This window comes from Mirounga leonina, unplaced genomic scaffold (assembly GCF_011800145.1).
Source record: "Mirounga leonina isolate KUSES-001 unplaced genomic scaffold, KU_Mleo_1.0 Mir_82, whole genome shotgun sequence".
Lineage (NCBI taxonomy): Eukaryota > Metazoa > Chordata > Mammalia > Carnivora > Phocidae > Mirounga > Mirounga leonina.
In genome coordinates this window covers 27,816,599-27,836,981 of record NW_023270825.1, presented here as the reverse complement: position 1 = coordinate 27,836,981, position 20,383 = coordinate 27,816,599, and the positions used below count along the sequence as shown (strand labels likewise).

At 36.7% G+C, this 20,383-nt stretch overlaps 1 protein-coding gene across 10 annotated transcripts in view; it reads right to left on the bottom strand.

The window, feature by feature from the left end:
• NUMB (NUMB endocytic adaptor protein) overlaps positions 1-20,383 on the bottom strand; it is a 190,810-nt gene that overhangs the window by 62,606 nt on the left and 107,821 nt on the right. For 9 of the 10 annotated variants that reach the window (XM_034993363.1, XM_034993365.1, XM_034993367.1 and 6 more), the window contains one exon: positions 2,390-2,530. In XM_034993363.1, the coding sequence (XP_034849254.1) occupies positions 2,390-2,515 (126 nt within the window). In that variant the 5' untranslated portion in view covers positions 2,516-2,530. Of the gene's footprint in view, positions 1-2,389; positions 2,531-20,109; positions 20,151-20,383 lie in introns of those variants that run through there. The other variant, XM_034993366.1, reaches the window with a different exon arrangement.

Here is a 20,383-nt window from a genome sequence, read left to right as displayed (position 1 = left end):
TTCAGGAACAGAATTAGTGATTCATCACTTATATAATACCCAGTGCTCATCACAAGTGCCCTTCTTAATCCCCATCACTCATTTTGCCCATCCCCCACCGACACCTCCCCTCCATCGACCCTCAGTTTGTTCTCCATAGTTAAGAGTCTCTTATGGTTTGCCTCCCATAATTTTTTTAAGTTTATTATTATTATTTTTTTAAATTAATCTCCATACCCATGTAGGGATTGAACTCACAACCCTGAGATCAAGAGTCACATGCTCTTCTAACTGAACCAGCCAGGTGCCCCTTAAATGTAATTCTCTTCTTTCTTTCTTTCTTTTTTTTTTTTAAGTAGACGCCATGCCCAGCATGAAGCCCAATGCAGGACTTGAAGTCATGACCCTGAAGTTAAGACCTGAGCTGAGATCAAGAGTTGGTGCCCCTAAATGTAATTCTTAAATGCAAAATTTCCGGTCAAATGAAAAGTGCATTTAAAATTTTAACTGGGACACCTGGGTGGTTCAGTGGGTTAAGTGTCTGCCTTCAGCTCAGGTCATGATCCCAGGACTCTGGGATGGAGTCTCACATTGGGCTCTTTGCTCTGTGGGGAACCTGCTTCTCCGCTCCTCCTGCTTGTGCTCTCTCTTTCTCTCTCACCCCTGACAAATAAATAAATAAATAAAATCTTTAAAACAAAATGTAAACCCCAAGTTTTAAAAAATAAAATAAAATAAAATTTTAACTGATATTTCCAAATTGCCTTCCTAAGAGTTTGCAATTTATACTCCAAGTAATCAACAATGTGTAAGAGTACCCATTTCCACGATACTCAACTTGTACAATCAAAATGAGCCTACTCTTTGGGATGAGGTTGGGGGAGGTTGTAGAGAACAGTGTTAGTTTTTATGTATGAGGGTTTTTTTCATATTTTAATATCATACCCAAAGTTTTAATTAAAAATTTAAGTTTATTATTCCTATAAAAGAAGTTTCAGGGACGCCTGGGTGGCTCAGTCGGTTAAGCGTCTGCCTTCAGCTCAGGTCATGATCCCAGGGTCCTGGGATCAAGTCCCGCATCGGGCTCCTTGTTCCGCGGGGAGCCTGCTTCTCCCTCTGCCTCTCTCTCTCTATCTCTCATGAATAAATAAATAAAATCTTTAAAAAAAAAAAAAAAAGAAGTTTCAGCAAATGAGTTAAGTAGACAAAGCTAAGAAATTAGGAAAATGTTTAGTTATTGACAGACTGTGGAAAAATTTGTGTATTTTAAAAACCATGAATTTTTGGGGCACCTGGGTGGTGCAGTTGGTTGGGCATCCAACTTTTGGTTTCAGTTTAGGTCATGATCCTAGGGTTGTGGGATTGAGCCCCTGTGTTGGGCTCCTTGCTCAGTGGGGAGTCTGCTTGAAATTCTCTCTCTCCCTCTGCCCCTCCTGTGTGCACATGCACTCGTGCTCTCTCATAAATAAAATCTTAAAAAAACCCCACATGTATTTATTTAACCTGTAGATTCTACAAATCACTTTTCCTGTCATACAAATTTTTCTCCTTTCTGAAGCTTCAGGCTATGTTTAAATCAATGGTACTGAGGCAGTACAAGGAGGAGAAAATCACAGTAAGAATATTCACACATAAGAAGATGTAAAAAGAAGGGGAAAATATCAACATTTTATATTAGACTAAATTTTTTTCTTGAAGATACTAACATTTTGGTCTAGTTCCTTCTGTATTTTTGTGTCCACACTTAATACATCTCATAGACTGCTTATATAATTATAAACTGCTTCTCACTAAACAGTATAGCATATACATTTCTTTCATGACTTTAAATTTTACCCTTTTTCTCCAGAGTGTCAAGTAGTAGTAAGAAAAAACACCTGTATGGTACCCCCTTTTCTCTACCTCTTCACTATGTTCTTAACTTCTTTGAGCTTCCATTTTCTGATCTGACAAATGAAGGCATTAATTTAAATGCCCTCTGTACAGTTAACAGTTAAAAGATTGAAGAGAAAATCCCTTTTAACTCTTTTAAGATTTTCTAGAACATACCAGGCCTGTATTTAAGAAAACAGACTCCTCTTCCCTCTGCCCTACCACTTAGTAAGTATTTCTTACTCAAAATAATTTGATTCTTGATAATTTGGGATTTTTAGATATTTCAGGATTAGTTTCTCATCAGAAGTGATCTATTTGTAGTGATTCCATATTATATATCAGAAATTCCTGTTTAAAATATAAAGAGAAAAAAATCACTAATTATATTTTTCTTATTAATTCTACTTTGAAGCAGAAGATGAAGGGATTAGTTTTTAGAGGATTTTCTTTTAATTGTCCTAATCAATGGGATTTCACATATAATAGGCTGTCAATTCTTTTCCACATCTAGAATTATAGAAACATGAGCTCTTACCTTAACTGGGAAGCTACATTTTCCAGTACGAACCCCTTCTTCATCTGTCTGCCACTGATGTGGACGACTGGCCTCTGGAACATAAACATCTTTCTTTCTCCTAAAACTTTGCCGTAGTTTGTTCATTTTAATTTTTACAACCTGCAGACAGAGTAGAAGAAATATGAAAAGTAATTATTACCTTCTCACATATTTAAACTTTGGATTACCATGCTGAGAAAAAACTAATGTCCCAAATGAAACATTTTGGTTTAATAGAAAATGAGCAACTAGTATCCCTCCTCTCAGAGTAACTCTAAGCTCAAACAAATCATTTCACATTTCAAAAAAACAACGATAATACTAGTTCTTATAAAACTATAACAACCTCTAAGATTTGAAGAGATGTTATTCGAAGAACTTTCAAGCATTTTAATTTTAATAATCCAATGAGTGTTCCTTCTGATTTACCCCTCAAATCCATTCTAACTCCTGAATAAGGAAATCTGTACATGTAGGCCAAATTATAGACTGCTAACAATTTCTGAAAACATTCTGAAAACTTCCATACTTACTAGGAAAAAACCATTCCTAAACACTAAAATTTAGGGATCTTTTGGCTTACTATTAGAAACATTAAACAAAGCAGGGACTATAACGTGTTTATAAAACATCTTTTATAAAAAGGAAGAAAATAAAGTTTCTTTTAAACATAACGAAGAGGGAAAAAATAAAAATAAAAATAAAATAAACAAAGAAGAGGGGCACCTGGGTGGCTCAGTCTGTTAAGCGTCTGCCTTCAGCTCAGGTCATGATCCCAGGGTCCTGAGATAGAGCCCCATGTCAGACTCCTTGCTCAGTGGGGAGTCTGCTTCTCCCACTGCCTCTCCCCCTGCTTGTGCTCACTTGCTCTCGCAAATAAATACATACATACATACATACATAAATAAATAAATAAATAAATAAATAAATAAATAAATAAATAAATATCTTTTAAAAAATAAAAATAAACATAAAGAAGAAAAAGTTCTACTAGGATTAAATTATTCTAAGGAAAAAATTTCTTGCAAGTAGTATAACATCAGAATGTACTTTCATATCTAAAATCATCATAGAATGAAAGTAAACTAACAGCTTTCAATTATAAAGGTCCAAGTCTCACCATTAACTTTGTAAATTAAGGTATTAAACTATAGTCAATTTTTTGTTTTGTCACTGGAATAGGTACCTCTCTAATGCTTTCAAAGGTACAGTAGAAATCACAAATCCACAGGGAAGGAAGACTTAACTGATAAGAAACAACAGAACAATCAAGAACCAATGAATAAACATAATGAATGGTGTCCCTTTACAGAGCAGATCTCAAAATCTGAAACCACTACCTCTAGTTTTTTGTTAAGGAGCACAGCATTGGTCATTCTTTCCCTGAAGGGATTTAACCACCTCAACCAGCCTAAAAGAGATCTTAACTTTTGAAAATGACGTGACAAAGCACACAAAGGAAACATCCTTCTGTTAGGAGTGTTAAAAAGGAACGAATTAAACATTAATTCCCACATGACACCAATTAAAGACTTGAAAATCAAAGTTTGCATTGAGGAAAATAATTTTGTATCTTAAAATGCATGTCACAGCAGAACTATTACTAAATTAGCTAGTTTATACAGACAAGCCAATCTTACCACATACCTTCTTAAAAGGTAAAAATTCTGACAAACAAATGGCAATGTAAAAATCCCTGGATTTTCTAAAAATGAATTTATTCTCAAACCAAAATTGATTTATGGAGTATATGAAATAGGTATTAAATAATCAAACGACTGGACAAAAGGTAGTCCATTCCTTTCCCTTTAAGTAGATCACTCATTCCTAAACTATCTTAAGTAAGAGTCTATCTTAATCTAATAGATTTAAAAAAAATTCCATAACCTTCCCTGATAATACATCCTGTTATTACTTCTTCATATCACTTTAAAAATATACGCAAATACAAATATAAAAAAATTAAAAAGTACCCATATCCTTGCTCAAGTTGGCACTCTAAGAATCTTGAGGCAAAAAGCCCATGAAATTCCTTACTTCTTAATTTCTCTTAGTAGGGGGATAGCCCTACTAAGAGTCATCCCCGAATTCACTGTCTCTGACCAATAACTCTACTGCTTTTGCCTCCTTAGTATATCTTGATTTCATTCTCCCACCCACATCAGTTCTACTAACCTCAGACATTTTTGTGTAAATTATTGCAAAAGTCTATTACTTAATGGTTGCTTTGCTGCCAAGAAAGGTTCATTAATCTGTTCTCTTGACTAGTGCCAGAATGCTTTATAAAACACACATCTGACCATGCAATTGCTCAGCTTAAAATCCTTAACTCACTTCACAACACTTTCAAGATAAAGTCCAAATTCCTCAACTTGGCAAAACACAGACGTTTTTCATCTGGCTTCACTCACCAATCCCTATTCACATGCTAAGCTCCAGCCATACTAAACTACTTACAGATCTCCAAACAAGGCATGCATGCCCTCTTTCAGAGCCTATTTATATGTTCTTCTCTCTGCCTAGAAAGACCTTTCCCTATTTATTTGCCTCTAGTTAAAGTCTACTCATCTTTGAAGTCAACTTGGGAGTCTTCAGGGAAGCCAGCATTTTTTCTGACAAGTTCCTAGAGCTGGCCTGGGTTAGGTCCTTTCATTTCATAGGCTTATGATTACTTCTTTTACTGTACTCATCAAGCCTTACAGCAATTTTCTATTTCCTTAATAGTAAACTCTATCTTATTTAAATACTACCCCTGCATTTTAACACAGGACCTCTCATATACACGGCACACTATAAAATTGAAGAACTAAAAGATAAAATAGAACCCCATCATATTTAGATAATATTTACTAGGTAGGATAAATGTAGCCACATATAAGACCAGAGAGAATCACTGGTGTTGGAAGGAGACTGCACATGTAACGGTAGTCCAGCGTCACATTGACAAAGGAACCACTTTGACAACTTCCCTTAAAGGAAGCCATACAACCTCTGTCTAAATAATTTTAGTACAAGTTTATTTGCTCTTTGGGAAGCTATTTATTGTTGTACATCCTACTGACCAATAAGAGAACAGAGTGAAAGTGTCAACTGACTTGACATCTAAATATCTTGTGACCTTCAGTACTAATATGGTTATCAGCATTTCTACAAAGAGTATTACATATCAGTGATTTTCAAACTATGCTTTAAGTAGCCCTAGGATTTTCATGGAGGAGACCCAGGGGCCACTGGCTGGACAAAAAGGGAAGGAAGTTAGAAGGTTAGACTCAACTTAGGAGGGACTTCAGGTCCCTGTCACAGCTTCATACAAACTCTATCTGATTCACGTATTGGGATTCCATATACGTTTAAGGAAAGGGTTTCGGGGCGCCTGGGTGGCTCAGATGGTTAAGCCTCTGCCTTCGGCTCAGGTCATGATCCCGGGGTCCTGGGATCGAGTCCCATATCAGGCTCCCTGCCCAGCGGGGAGTCTGCTTCTCCTTCTGCCCCTCCCCCTGCTCGTGCTCTCTCTCTCTCTCTGTATCTCTCTGTCCCAAATGAATAAAAGAAAAAGAAAGAAAAAAAAAAAAAAAGGAAAGGGTTTCATGGCTGAAAATTTTTTGAAAATGAGTGATATAATCATAATAGTTCTAAAACGAACTTGGTAAAATGAAAATACGAATGATAATATCTTGCTTGCTACTTCTTAAAGGGTAACTACCAATGGCCTGTAAATAATCTAGTAATTAAAGTAAGAATTAACACATCAAGGGAGAGTCCAAACATTCTGTTTTCAAGTAATCTATATATAATGATTTTGCTCACAAAGACAAAAGAAATAACAAGAAAAAAATAGAAAATGTGTTAATTCAAAGTCACATTTACTACAGGCCCTCAATAAAGTTAAACTTTACTCCCAAATAAAGAAAACCACACCCCTTGACAAAGTCCTGGTTGAACACAGGTAAAGGATGTATTTTTGCCAGTTTAAAAACTGAGAACAAAAAATCTTACTTTGTCCTACAAAAAAGGAAAGAAAAGAAAAAAAAAAAATGAAATCCCCATTCTGCTAGCTACATAACACTGTCAAATTCAGAAAATCTTTTCACAGTTCCCATACTCCTTAAATGCTCTGCCAATTTTAACACCATGATTCCAGCTCTCCTCTGTACACTTCTTTCCTCCTTGGCTCTCCCCACCACAATATCTCTATGCCTCTGATTTATCTTCAACATTTCTGTTGCTGATATCTCTGAGGGCTTCCTCTACTTTCTCCCACTGAGTATATTTCCCAAATATCAGTCCTCAATCTGTGCTCTCTTGTTTACACTATCACTCTTGGTGAAATAATCAATTCAAATTCAATTATTCAATTATTTCAATTATTGGGAAATCATTATTTCCCAATAATACTTTTAAATCTTGCTCTTGTATTTAAATTTCTCTATTTGGGTGCATGGATGTTGCCTCAAATACATCAATTTAAAGTTAAATCATCAGCTCTTATCTCCCCTTAAGTCCTTAAGTCCTTCCCTTCTGTCCCAATTTGTTTGGGTCAGTAAAAATAGAACTTACTATGTGATGGGCCCTAATGCAGATGCTAGTGGATACAGAAATAAGACAACTTGGCTTTAGGTGGCTCTCTCCCCTCATAAAAGGTAATTTCTGTACAATATGGTGAATGTAATAATAGCACTATAGTGTTATCGAAGCACAGTTTGGGTTCAGGAAACATTTCCTATAGGAGATATCGCCCGACTTAACTTTTAAAGGAAGCCACATATAGTAGGAGGGAAAAAATATTCCAGGTGGAGGCAACAGCATCAACAAATGTGTAGATGCAGGAAATTAAATGCTGGACAGCAATGCAAAAAGAGTGCAGACAAGGATCAGGTGCTGATTTTATCCTACAGACAACCAGAAGCCACTAAAAGGTTTTACACACATCAGTGTCAGAGTTGCAATACAGTTACATTACTCTGGTGGCAGTATGGAAAACAAATCTGAGGGCAAAAGACTATAGATGAGTTAGAAGGCATTTTAAATAGTCTAGGCAAGTTATGACAAGAGCTTGAACTAGGGCAGTGGTGTAGGGAGAAAAAAGAGGAGTAAAGAAAAGTTTAAAAGTAAGAGTAGCAGAGAGAATTGAGTCAACATGATATAACTGTGCCTCAGGAAATTTTTTTTGCCCAGAATGATAAGACTAAACCAGTAATTAGCTTTACTGTTTGCTTCAGGAAATTCTTACAAACTAACTTATCTGGGCAAACAGTGTGTACATCAGGGCAAAGAGCTCTCCTGACAGGATAACAAATTACTTCAAGAGCCTTTTCTTATTATGTCCACTAATTCCAAATACCATGTCACAAACTTTGCCCACCCTAACCAGTTCCCCATCTTGAAGGATGTGCCTTACACCATGTGAATCCCAATCTTAAAACCCTAGAAATACCCTTTCCTAAGTTCCCCTAACTACCAAGACTCTGTCAAAGTGGTGCTTTCCCTTGTTGCTGTAAGTTTAATAACCTCAGCTTTGCTGAATCAACAGGATTCTCTTTGTGGGAAAAGTCAACAGCAGGAATTGGTGTCTGACTACAGAAGATGGGGAAGAGAAAGAGATACAAATATGACTCCTAAGTTTTAAGCCTCAGCAAACTGAACTGTTGAATTTGAGGGGCTTGTTGATAGGGCTTCGAAGTAGAGATGTATGTAAGCCTTGAAGCTCAGGGGAGAAGTCAGGGCAACCACAGACAATCATGGTAGGTGAAAACATTTCCTGTGGTCATCTCTTTATTTTCCTCCTTTCCTAATAGGAGTTAGGATGCAGTAATTAGAATTAAACCCAGAATACTCAAACATGATAAACAGAGGTGCATAATTGGCCAGTATATACTAATACAGCCATACCAGTGATTATATTTTTGCAATGCTTACATTCTAGATGGTAAACAGTCACTGTGCTGAGCTCCTCTCCTGGCATCCACTGCTTGACCTTCCACAACTCAACAACTAATAGGTTAACACCTGGTTTAACAGAGTACTAAGGCCAGTGAAGATTATGACTGGTCAGCAACAGTGCAAGACAGATTCCAAAAGTCCCATCTCTCTCAGGCACAGTTGTTGGCTCCCTTTACGGTCCCAGAGGGTTGCCCTGCCTTCACGTGCTCCTGCCTGGTCCCAGGTAGGAACAGTGAGGAGAATGCAATAGCCCTCCAACCTGTCCACCAAACTGGCCCCCATCTCTACATGTTCCCCCGTGAGATCAGGAATACACTTGTTAGGGGAGACAGCACCTTAAGCAGTGACACAAACTTCCCAGTAGTCAAACAGACCAACTAGTTCTTCATTAATGGATAAAATAGCAAGATCCAATTATATGCTGCCTACAATAAACCCACTTTAAACATAAAGACACAAATAGGTTGAAAGTAAAAGGACAGAAGGCAATACACCAATTAATACTAGTCAAAATAAAGCTGGAATGCTATATATTCCCTTCTCAATAATCAATAGAATAATCAATAAGCAGAAATCAGCAAGGATGTAAACAGCAAAACTTGAACAACAGTATTAACCAACATGACCTGACTGACACTTACAGAATTCTTCTATTCAATGATAACAGAATATACATTCTTCTCAAGTGCATGTGGAATGTTTACAAACATAGACCACGTTCTGGGCCATAAAACAAGTTTCAAATTCAAAAGGGTTCAAATCGTACAAAGTATGATCTCTGACCACAGAATTAAGTCACCAAATATTTGGAAACTACATTTCAAAATAGCCCATGGGTAAAAGTACAAATCAAAAGGGAATTCAGAAAGTATTTTGAACTAAATGAAAACAATATATAAAAATTTACAGGATGCTGCAAAAGCACTACCTAGAAATTTACGGCATTAAACCAGTGGTTCTCAATCAGGGACATTCATTGCCCATCTGGACACATTTGGCAGTATCTGGAAATATTTTTGGTTGTTGCCGGGGGTTGCTGTTGGCATCTAGTGGGTACTGACCAGGGATACTGCTAAATGTCCTATAATGTATAGGACAGCCCTCTCAACAAAACATTATTCAGCTTAAAATGCCAATAGTCCCACTATTGAGAAATCCTGCACTAAATGTCCATATTTTTTTTAAAAAAGGGTCTTATTTAAATCCATGTTCTCAGCTTCCACCTATAGAAACTAAAGGGACAAAGAAATGCAAAGTAAGCAGAAAAAAAGGAACTAGTAAAGATCAGAACAGAAAGCAGTAAAGTAGGAAAACAAAGACAGAGAAAAGGAAATCAAAAGCTGATTCTTTGAGAAGATTAATAAAACTGATAAACCTGTAGCCACACTAATGGAGGAAAGATACAAATGACCAATATCAAGAATGGAGAGGTATCATCACATAGATTCCAGAGACATTAAAAAGAATAATAAAGGAATATTATGAACAAGTTTCTGCTAATAAATTCATGGACAATATGGAAAAATATCTTGCAAGACCCAAACTACCACAGCTTACTCAAGAAGAAATAGATAACCTAAACAGGCCTATACCTAACCTATTAATGAAACTGAATTTATAGTTAAAAATCTTTCCACAAATGGGACGCCTGGGTGGCTCAGTCAGTTAAGTGTCTGCCTTCAGCTCAGGTCATGATCCCAGAGTCCTGGGATCGGGTCCCGCATTGGGCTCCCTGCTCTGTGGGGAGCCTGCTTCTCACTCTCCCTCTGCGGCTCCCCCTGCTTGTGTGCTCTCTCTCTCTGTTAAATAAATAAATAAAATCTTTAAAAAGAAAAAAAAAATCTTTCCACAAAGACAACTCCTAGGCTAAATGGATTCACTGATGAATTCTCCCGAACATTTAAGAAATCATACCAATTCTATACAAACTCCTCCCAAAAAGTTGAAGAGGAGGGAATATTTTCAAATTCCTCTCTCAGGCTAACACTACTCTGATGCCCAAACCAAACAAAAACATTATTTAAAAAGTAAGCTACAGACAAATATCTCCCATAAGCATACATGCAACAATTCTAAACAAAAATTTAGCAAATCAAACCAAACATTAAAAGGATAATACATCAAGACCACATGGAGTTTTTCTAAGAAATGCAGTTAGCTAACATCCAAAAATCAATGTAATTCACCTTATTAGCAAAATTTAAATGTCCCGTCAATATTTAAGTTTGCAGCTATATTTTTCCTTCTTCGAATTCAAAGATTATATACTGAACTGAGATTTTTTTTAATGAGTTAAAGTCAACTAATTTTAAGCATAATTTTTTTCTCTCTCTCTATATATGTATATGTATACATTCCATAGAGAGTTAAGATCTAGCCCTGATTTGTGTGTGTGAATTCCAGTGTTGTACTTCCAACTCCAACTCAAGATGTCTCCAAATCAAATTTATCTTTTCTTTCAAACAAGCTCTTCTTCCTGATTTTCCTATTTCTACATAGTACCTTTTATATCCATCAAAGCTTTAAAATGACAACAAACTCTAGGTCCATCTCTGATACTTTTCCATAATTCTTCTATACCCAGTCCATCAACTGATGCTACTGGATGAGAGTATCAGTATATCTCTGGCATTCAGTCCTTCCTATTCCTAACAGCCCTGGTTTTTTTTTTTTTAAAAAAAAGGGGGGGGGCACTTTATCCATGAACTTCTGCAACAACCCCTGGACTCTAATCTTCCTATATGGTTATGCCAGATTAAGATTCCTAAAATTCATCCTTGATTGTTTCAAAAACTGTTGAAGATTCTACAGTTTAATTTGTGACTTTGGCCTTCAGGAACCTCTACAATTTGAACCCAACCTTTTTCTGGCCTCATCTCCCAGTACCTCCCTATAAAATCCTAAGAAAATCAAGCCTTTCAAATATGCTGTGGCCTTTTCATTTCTCTTTGTTTCTTCACACTGTATTTTCTAATTGTAATGTTTTACTTTTGTCTTCTTTCAACTAAAATACTTCACCACTGTATGATAATGAAACTGCTCTTAAAGTAATTTTACCAAAGAAGTAACAAATGTTACTTGTAAAGAGCACAAAAAAACAGAAAAGTCCAAAGAATGAAATACAAATGGCCTATAATCCCATTAAGCAGAAAAAACTTCCATTGACATTGGAGTTTCTTCTTTGTCCTTTTCTATACATATGCTTTTTTTCTTTTTATTAAAAAGGGATCAGGGCACCTGGCTGGCTCAGTCCACAGACCATTCAACTCTTGATCTCAGGGTTAAGTTCGAGTCCCTGGTTGGCTGTAGAGACTACTTAAAAATAAAGTCTTTGGGGCACCTGGGTGGCTCAGTTGTTAAGTGTTTGCCTTCGGTTCAGCCCCGCTGCAGGCTCCCTGCTCAGTGGGAAGCCTGCTTCTCCCTCTCCCACTGCCCCCTGCTTGTGTTCCCTCTCTCGCTGTGTCTCTCTCTGTCAAATAAATAAAATCTTAAAAAAATAAATAAATAAAGTCTTTAAGGGACACCCGAATGGCTCAGTCAGTTAAGGGTCTGCCTTTGGCTCAGGTCATGATCCCAGGGTCCTGGAATAGAGCCCCACATCACCTTGGGGGGGGGGTCCCCACTCAGCGGGGAGTCTCCTTCTCCCTCTGCCCCTCCCCGTTTGTACTTTCTCTCTCACTCACTCTCAAATAAATAAAATCTTTTAAAAAAAATTAAGTCTTTAAGAATAAGTAAATAAAAAATAAAAATAAAAAAGTGATCACATATCTTACTCTAAGCAAGGCAAATTTGAAAGTCTTTCTGTCCTTTTCAGAGCAGTATTTTTACAATCTAGATCTAGTAATTCAGAGAAATAAGATTTATATGCTTTTGTTATAATCAAAAATTCATATCTGAAAAGAGAAAAAAGGTTTCACATTTCTTTAAAGACAAGATTTGTTTCACTCAACACCTAGTACAGGCATTTGTTTATGTAAATTTTAATTTATATACAAAAAACCTCAAATATTTTCATTAAAATGTATTCAATAAGTATTTATTGACTACCTACCATGCCATGCAGCAATAAATTATAAAATATAGAGCAAAAACCCTGCCTCTATGAAGGAGACAGACAGAAAATAAAAAGGCAAATTATTTACAGTGGTGTGCTGAGTGGTAAGTTCAAATGATAAATTCTCATTTATTCATTGATTATTTCATTCTTTGCAAGTTTGCAAACCAGGTGTTAAACACAGCCTTTATTAAAAATTAAAAGGAAAAATAAAATAAAAGGAAATATAAAATAAAAAAGGAAAAATAAAAATGTAAAATTATGTAAGTTATTTTAAAACAAAGGCAATAAATACTAAAAACTCATCACTTCCTAATTATTTTACTATGTTTTATTATCTATGCTGCTGAAATTATTTATGATTTTGTATCTGTATGGTGGAAGAGCTATGTAATGCTGGGCTACTGTATATCTGTCCACAACATCATGTTCATTGACTTCATGTTGGTGGCTTGAAATCGGCCATGGTGACAGTATTTATACCATGGAACTTGGCAAAAACTACACTCTTAGCTTGAATGTTTTGTGACTGTCTAGATCTAAGAAACTGATGGAGAAAATGTTGACTAAACTCAAAAGTATGTGGTATCTATAACCATTACATTATGAATAGCACAAAAAAATTGAGAACATATTCTTCTAGTATTTCAAAACTATTATCCAGTTGAGCAAAGAAGTTTCTCAGGCCATTGACATATCAGTGAAATGTTGATGCACATCTTCGTTGTTTCACTTTCACCTTACTCATCAGCACAAACAGAAATATCAACCATCATAACTACACTCAGAGAACTAGTAGTGAAACACTTACTAGCACACCACTGACTTGTATGTTAGAAGACAGTAAAGCTATGCAGAAAAAGATGAACAGGGTTAAGAGGGGGATTAGAAGTGCTGGAGGCAGGGATAAAGTTTTAAGTTAAGAAAGTAACATTTGAGCAAAGAATTGAAGGAGGTAAAAAAGTAAGCCATGCGAGCAGGATGAGAATTCCAGAAAAAGAAAATCAGTGCAATCCCCTGAGGGGGTGGCTTGCCTAGAGTACCTGACAAACAGAAAGGAGGTCAGTGCGTTCAGTGCAAAATGAAACAATAGACTAGGAGAGATGAAACCAGATGGGTTACATAGGGCAAAGTCATATAGGGTCTTGTAGGCTAAACACTTTGATTTTTTCCTCTGAGAGAAATGGGAAGCCACGGGAAGGTTCTATATAGAACTTAGTTTTGCGTTTGGCTGCTGGGTTAAGAATGGACTGAAGATTTCCTTTTTGATTTCGTGGTTGAACCATTCATTGTTTACAGCATGTTATCTGGACTTCACTTATTGTGTTCTTTCCAGATTTTTTTTCTTGTGATTGATTTCTAGTTTCATACCATTCTGGTCAGAAAAGATGCATGATAGGATTTCAGTTTTTGTGAATTTATTGAGATTTGTTTTAGGGCCTAACATGATCTGCTCTAGAGAATGTTCCAGGTGGACTTAAAAAGAATGTGTATTCTGCTGCTTTTGCATGGTATGTTGTGTATATATCTGTTAGATCCATCTAGTCCAATGTGTCATGAAAGCCACTGGGCACCTGGCTGGCTCAGTCAGTAGAGCATGTCACTCGATCTCAGCATTTTAGGTTTGAGCCTCTCAGCGTTTTAGGTTTGAGCCTCACATTGGGTGTAGAAATTACTTAAAAAAATAAATTCTTTAAAAAATAAAAAGAACCAAAAAAACAAAGCCACTAGTTTCCTTGTTGATTTTCAATCTGGATGATCTACTCATAGATTTAAGTGGGATGTTAAATTCCCCTACTATTATTGTATTACTGTTGATTTCTTCCTGTATCTCTTAATAGTTGCTTTTTGTATTTAGGTGCTCCCATGTTGGGTGTATAAATGTTTACAATTGTTATATCCTCTTGTTGGATTGTTCCATTTCTGATTACACAGTGTCCTTCTTTATCTCTTGTTATATTCTTTGTTTTAAATTCTATTTTGCTTATATAAGTATTGCTACCCGAGCTTTCTCTGCACTTCCATTTGCATTGTAAATGTTTTTTCACCCCTTCACTTTCAATCTGCCTGTGTCTTTAGGTCTCAAGCGAGTCTTTCAGGAAAACTGGTACAGCCACTGTGGAAAAAGAGTATGGAGTTTCCTTAAAAAGTTAAAAACAGAATAACCATATGATCTAGTAATTCCACTACTGGGTATTTACCCAAAGAAAACGAAAACACAAATTCAAAAAAACATATATGCACCCTTATGTTTACTGCATTATTTACCATAGCCAAGATAGGGAAGCAACCCAAGTGTCCATGAATAGATGAACGGATAAAGATGTGGTATATTTATACAATGGAATACACTTAGTCATAAAAAAGAATGAGATCTTACCATTTGCAACAACATGGACTCTACAGGATATAAAGCTAAGTGAAGTCAGTCAGTCAGAGAAACACAAATATCATATGATCTCACTCATATGTGGAATTTAAGAAAAAAAACAAACAAACAAAGAAAAAAGATGACAAACAAAAAAACCCACACTCTTAAATACAGAGAACAAACTGGTGGCTGCCAGAGGGGAGATGGTGGGGGGATGGATAAAACAGATAAAGGGATTAAGAGTACACTTATGATGGGGTGCCTTAGTCGGTTGAATGTCCGACTCTTGGATTCAGCTCAGGTCACAGTCTCGGGGTCATGGGATTGAGACCCGCCCTTGGACTCCGAGCTCAGTGGGGAGTTTGCTTGGGATTCTCTCCCTCTCCCTTTCTCTCTCTCTCTAAAATATATAAATAAATCTTTTTTTTTTTTTTTAAAGGAGCACACTTTTAATGAGCAACGAGTACGGTATGGAATTGCTGAGTCAGTATATTGTACCTGAAACTAATCTAACACTATATGCTAATTATATGTGAATAAAAAGTGTTTTGGAACTAGATAGAGGTGGTGGTTGTACAACACTGTGAATGTGCTAAATATCACTGAATTGTTCACTTAAAAAACAAAAAAGAAGAATGGACTGATGAGAACAAGAATGAAGGCAGGGAGACAATTAGGAGGCTACTATTAAGTAATCCTGTAGATGATGGTGAACTGGATCCAAATGGTTAATAGTAGAAGCTCCTGAATCTTGGGGCGCCTGGGTGGCTCAGTCATTAGGCGTCTGCCTTCAGCTCAGGTCATGACCCCAGGGTCCAGGGATCGAGCCCCACATCGGGCTCCTTGCTCAGCGGGAAGCCTGCTTCTCCCTCTCCCACTCCCCCTGCTGTGTTCCCTCTCTCACTGTCTCTGTCAAATAAATAAAATCTTTAAAAAAAAAAAAAAAAAGAAGCTCCTGAATCTTATTTCCGTAACAGCTTTAGAAAATGCACATTCAAAGAAAAAAAAAAAAAGAAAATGCACATTCACTGATATAATCTGTTGAAATCACATTGAGACAATTTCAATGGGAGAGAGGTGTATGAGATTCTACTATTAATGCTGAAATTAAAGACAATATTCTAAAACAAAGTAACAGCTCAACTGTTTCAAATAGGAAGTCTTATCTACAATGATCAAAAAATCAGCTGAACTGTCACACTTTTCATGGTAATTAACCTCATGCTTGACAAAATAAACAAATTTCTTTAACACTGTCTAAGTATAAAGTAAATGAAGGATTACATGCACATAGAGTAATTTGCTCTACATAGGAAAGAACAAAGAACAAGAAGAGATATATAGATAGATAATAATAGATAGATAAATTATCAGGTATCCACTGTGTGAATGGTACTACAGTAGGAGTTTCATGTGCAAACTTACAGACTGTTAAGAGATAACTGTCCCTGGGGCACCTGGGTGGCTTAGTTGGTTAAGTGTCCAACTCTTGATCTCACCTCAGGTCTTGATCTTAGGGTTGTGAGTTCAAGCCCCATGTTGGCCCCACTGGGCGTGGAGCCCACTTGAAAAAAAATAAAAAGAAAGAAGAAGTAACTGTCCCTAACCACGGGAAGCCCGCATTAAAGGGAAGAGACAAATTAATTATAGGATCAGCTCCTAAATGCTCCCTATAAGACATCACAAATAGGGCGCCTGGGTGGCTCAGTTGGTTGAGCGACTGCCTTCGGCTCAGGTCATGATCCTGGAGTCCCGGGATCGAGTCCCGCATCGGGCTCCCTGCTCGGCAGGGAGTCTGCTTCTCCCTCTGACCCTCCCCCCTCTCATGCTCTCTCTCTCTATCTCGTTCTCTCTCTCAAATAAATAAATAAAAATCTTTAAAAAAAAAAAAAGACATCACAAATAAAAAATGGCAAAATAAAGCTCCAAATAAAGGAAAGCTTTCTAAATTGATTCTCTGTAAGAAAAACTTAACTGGTAAGCAAGCAAAGGTTCATCTGACTTGTTATACCCAACAATGAAGGAGGTTAAAATTCCCAAATGAATCATCTATGGCCAGTTCAGTCACATAAAGTATACCATCATTATGTCTTAAAACAAAATTCTCTAATACAGAAAAAAGAACAATAATTGTTTCACATGGTGAGCCACAAGCTGGAAATGGTCTTATCTATTGGAAAAACGTAATAAAACTAAAAAGACCAAGAATTAATGGCACAAAAGGTATAATTTCTAACAATGACTTATCAATATGGCATTATGTAGTTAGCTTTATGGTTATAAAGTTGGATTATTTTAATATAAAAAAGTTTTAATAAGAGCTATTGACCACTAACTCTATAACAATGCAAGAGTTTTTCTATAGTGGTTATTTACATTGGAATGAACTACACAGTAAGTCTGCAAAAGCCTCACTTTCTTAAAGTATGGGTTAAGGATTCTGGAAACTATATTTTATACATACACCCCAAATAAGACACTAATCTAACAAAAGAATTTCCTTTAATCTGTAAATGTTTGTAAAAAATCATCTGAAAATGAAAGACATGCCACAAATTAGGAGAATATATACCATATATAAACAAAATATTAGTATCCTAACATTTAAAGACTTCTAAAAAACAATAAGCAAATCAAATTATCAGTTTAAAATAGAGTATCAATGGAAAATGAGCAAAATATACTATAAGTATTTTACAAAGTTAGAGAAATGACCAATGAATACATGAAGAAAATGCTCAACCTCAGTAGTAATCAGGAACATGCCAATCAAAACACCCTATGTCATTTTACCTCTATCAGTTTAACAAATATTAAAGAATCAAACAATAAGATATGGGACAACAGGCATTCATTCTTATTCCCTTAATAGGAGCATAAATTGGTGCAACCATTTTGAAAACTAATTTGGCATTGCGTAGGAAAGTTGAAGACACACATACCCTTACAACTCAGCAATTCCACTTCTAGGTATATATCCCTGAGAAACTCTTACACATGTGCACAGAAAGGTGTACAACATAATGTCTGTGTAGCATTGTTTGTGGTTAGTAACAGTAAAAGAATAACACTAGAATCTAATTATCCATTCACAGAAGAAATACAGAATATTCACACACTGGAATACTACCCAGAAGTAAAAATGATACCTCAATGAAAAATAAATCTCAGGGGCGCCTGGGTGGCTCAGTCAGTTAAGTGTCTGCCTTCGGCTCAGGTCATGATCCCAGGGTCCTGGGACTGAGCCCTGAGTTGGGCTCCCTTCTCAGCAGGGAGTCTGCTTCCTCTCTCCCTCTGCCCTCCCCCTGCTTCTGCTCTCTCTCTCTCTCTTTCTCTGTGTCAAATAAATAAATAAAATGTTTTAAAAAATAATAAATTAATCAAGAGAAAAAGAAGTAAAAATGAATGATTTACAGAATATAACATGGATGAATCTCACAATGTTGAAGAAGGATGTTATGATTCCTTTATATAGATATTAACAACTAACACTCAAACAATACTGCCTGTGTAATAGGCACCGTACACTGTGCCCTCTGCATATAATGATTCATTTAATCCTTATAACAGCCCTATCAGGTAAATTCTGTTTTTTTCAAATTTTCTTTCTTTCTTTATTTGAGAGAGAGAGAGAGAGAAAGAAAGACGGGAGATGCAGAGGGGGAGGTTGAGGGACAAGCAGACTCCATGCTGAGCACAGAGCCCGACATAGGGTTGGATCCCATAACCCTGAGATCATGACCTGAGCCAAAACCAAGAGTCGGACACTCAACCAACTGAGCCACCCAGGCGCCCCAGGTGAATTCTATTTTTAATCTCTATTACCCATACATGAAGAAACAGGCATGGAGAAGTAATACGCCCTAATCACATGATGGCATAACCACCTGTCATGAGAATCTGTGCTCTTAGACCCCTGACATTACACTGCCTCTCAAAAATACGCAAAACTAAACAACATCTAGGGATACATACATAATTACCAAAACTATAAAGAAAATACAAACATAATTAAGAGCAGTGTTACTGAGGGAAAAGTAAAAGGCACATAATTGGGAAAGGTTCACATGGGGACTTCAAAGTTTCCATAATATTCTAATTCTTTTTTTTTTTTTAATTCCAGTATAGTTAACATACAGTATTATATGAGTTTCTGGTGTACAATTAGTGATTCGACAATTCTATATATTACTTAGCGATTATCATAAGTATACTCTTACTTCCCTTCTCCTATTTCACCCATCCCACCACCTACCATCCCTCTGGTAACCATCAACTTGATCTCTATAGTTAAGTCTATTATTTTTGTTTTTGTCTCCTTTTTAATATGTTCATTTCTTTTGTTTTTTCTTTTTTTTTTCCACCAGTGAGATCATATGGTATTTGTCTTTCTCTGATGGAATTATTTCACTTAGCATTATACCCTCTAGATCCATCCACATTGTTGCAAATGGCAAGATTCCATTTGTTTTCCTAGCTGAGTAATATTCCATTGTATAAAACACTACACCTTCTTTATCCATTCAACTATCGATGGACACTTGGGCTGCTTCCATAATTTGAATACTGTAGAAAATGCTGCAATGAAGATAGGGCTGCATGTATCCCTCTGAATTAGTATTTTTGTATTCTTTGGGTAGTAAATACCTAGTAGTCCAATTGCTGGATAACAGGGTAATTCTATTTTTTAATTTTCTGAGGAACCTCCATACTGTTTTCCAGAGTGGCTGCATCAGTTGCATTCCTACCAACACTGCAAAAGGGTTCCCCTTTTTCCACATCCTTGCCAACACCAGTTGTTCCTTGTGTTGATTTTAGCCAGTCTGACAGGTGTGAGGTGATCTTTGTGATTTTGATTTGCATTTTCCTCATGATGAGTGACGTTGATCATCCTTTCATGTGTCTGTTGGCCATCTGTGTATTTTCGTTGGAGAAATGTCTGTTCATGTCTTCTGCCCATTTCTTAATTGGATTATTTGTTTTTTGGGGTGTTGAGTTGTATATAAGGTTTTTTTTTTGAAGATTTATTTATTTGAGAAAGAGAGAGTGTGAGAGCGTGTGCATGTGCACAAGCTGGAGGAGGGGCAGAGGAAGGAGAGAATCCTCAAGCAGACTCTGCTAAGAATGGAGCCTGACATGCGGCTCAATCCCAGGACCCTGTGATCATGACCTGAGCCAATATCAAGAGTCAGACACTCAACTGACTGAGCCACCCAGGCTCCTCATGGGTTTTCTATTCTGTTCCATTGATCTATGTGTCTATTTTTGTGCCAGATGATACCAGTTTGATTACTACAGCTTTGTAGCATATCTTGAAATCTAGGTTTCTGATACCTTCAGTTTTGTTCTTCTTCTTCAAGACTGCTTTGGCTGGGGGGCGGAGCAAGATGGCAGAGGAGTAGGAGACCTGGATTTCGTCTGGTCTCAGGAATTCAGCTGGATAGGGATCAAACCATTCTGAACACCTACAAAACTCAACAGGAGATTGAAGAAAAGAATAGCAACAACTCTCTGAACAGAAAAGCGACCACTTTCTGGAAGGTAGGACATGCAGAGAAGTGAATCCGAGGTGATATTCGGGAGGACAGACAGCGGGGGAGGGGGCCTC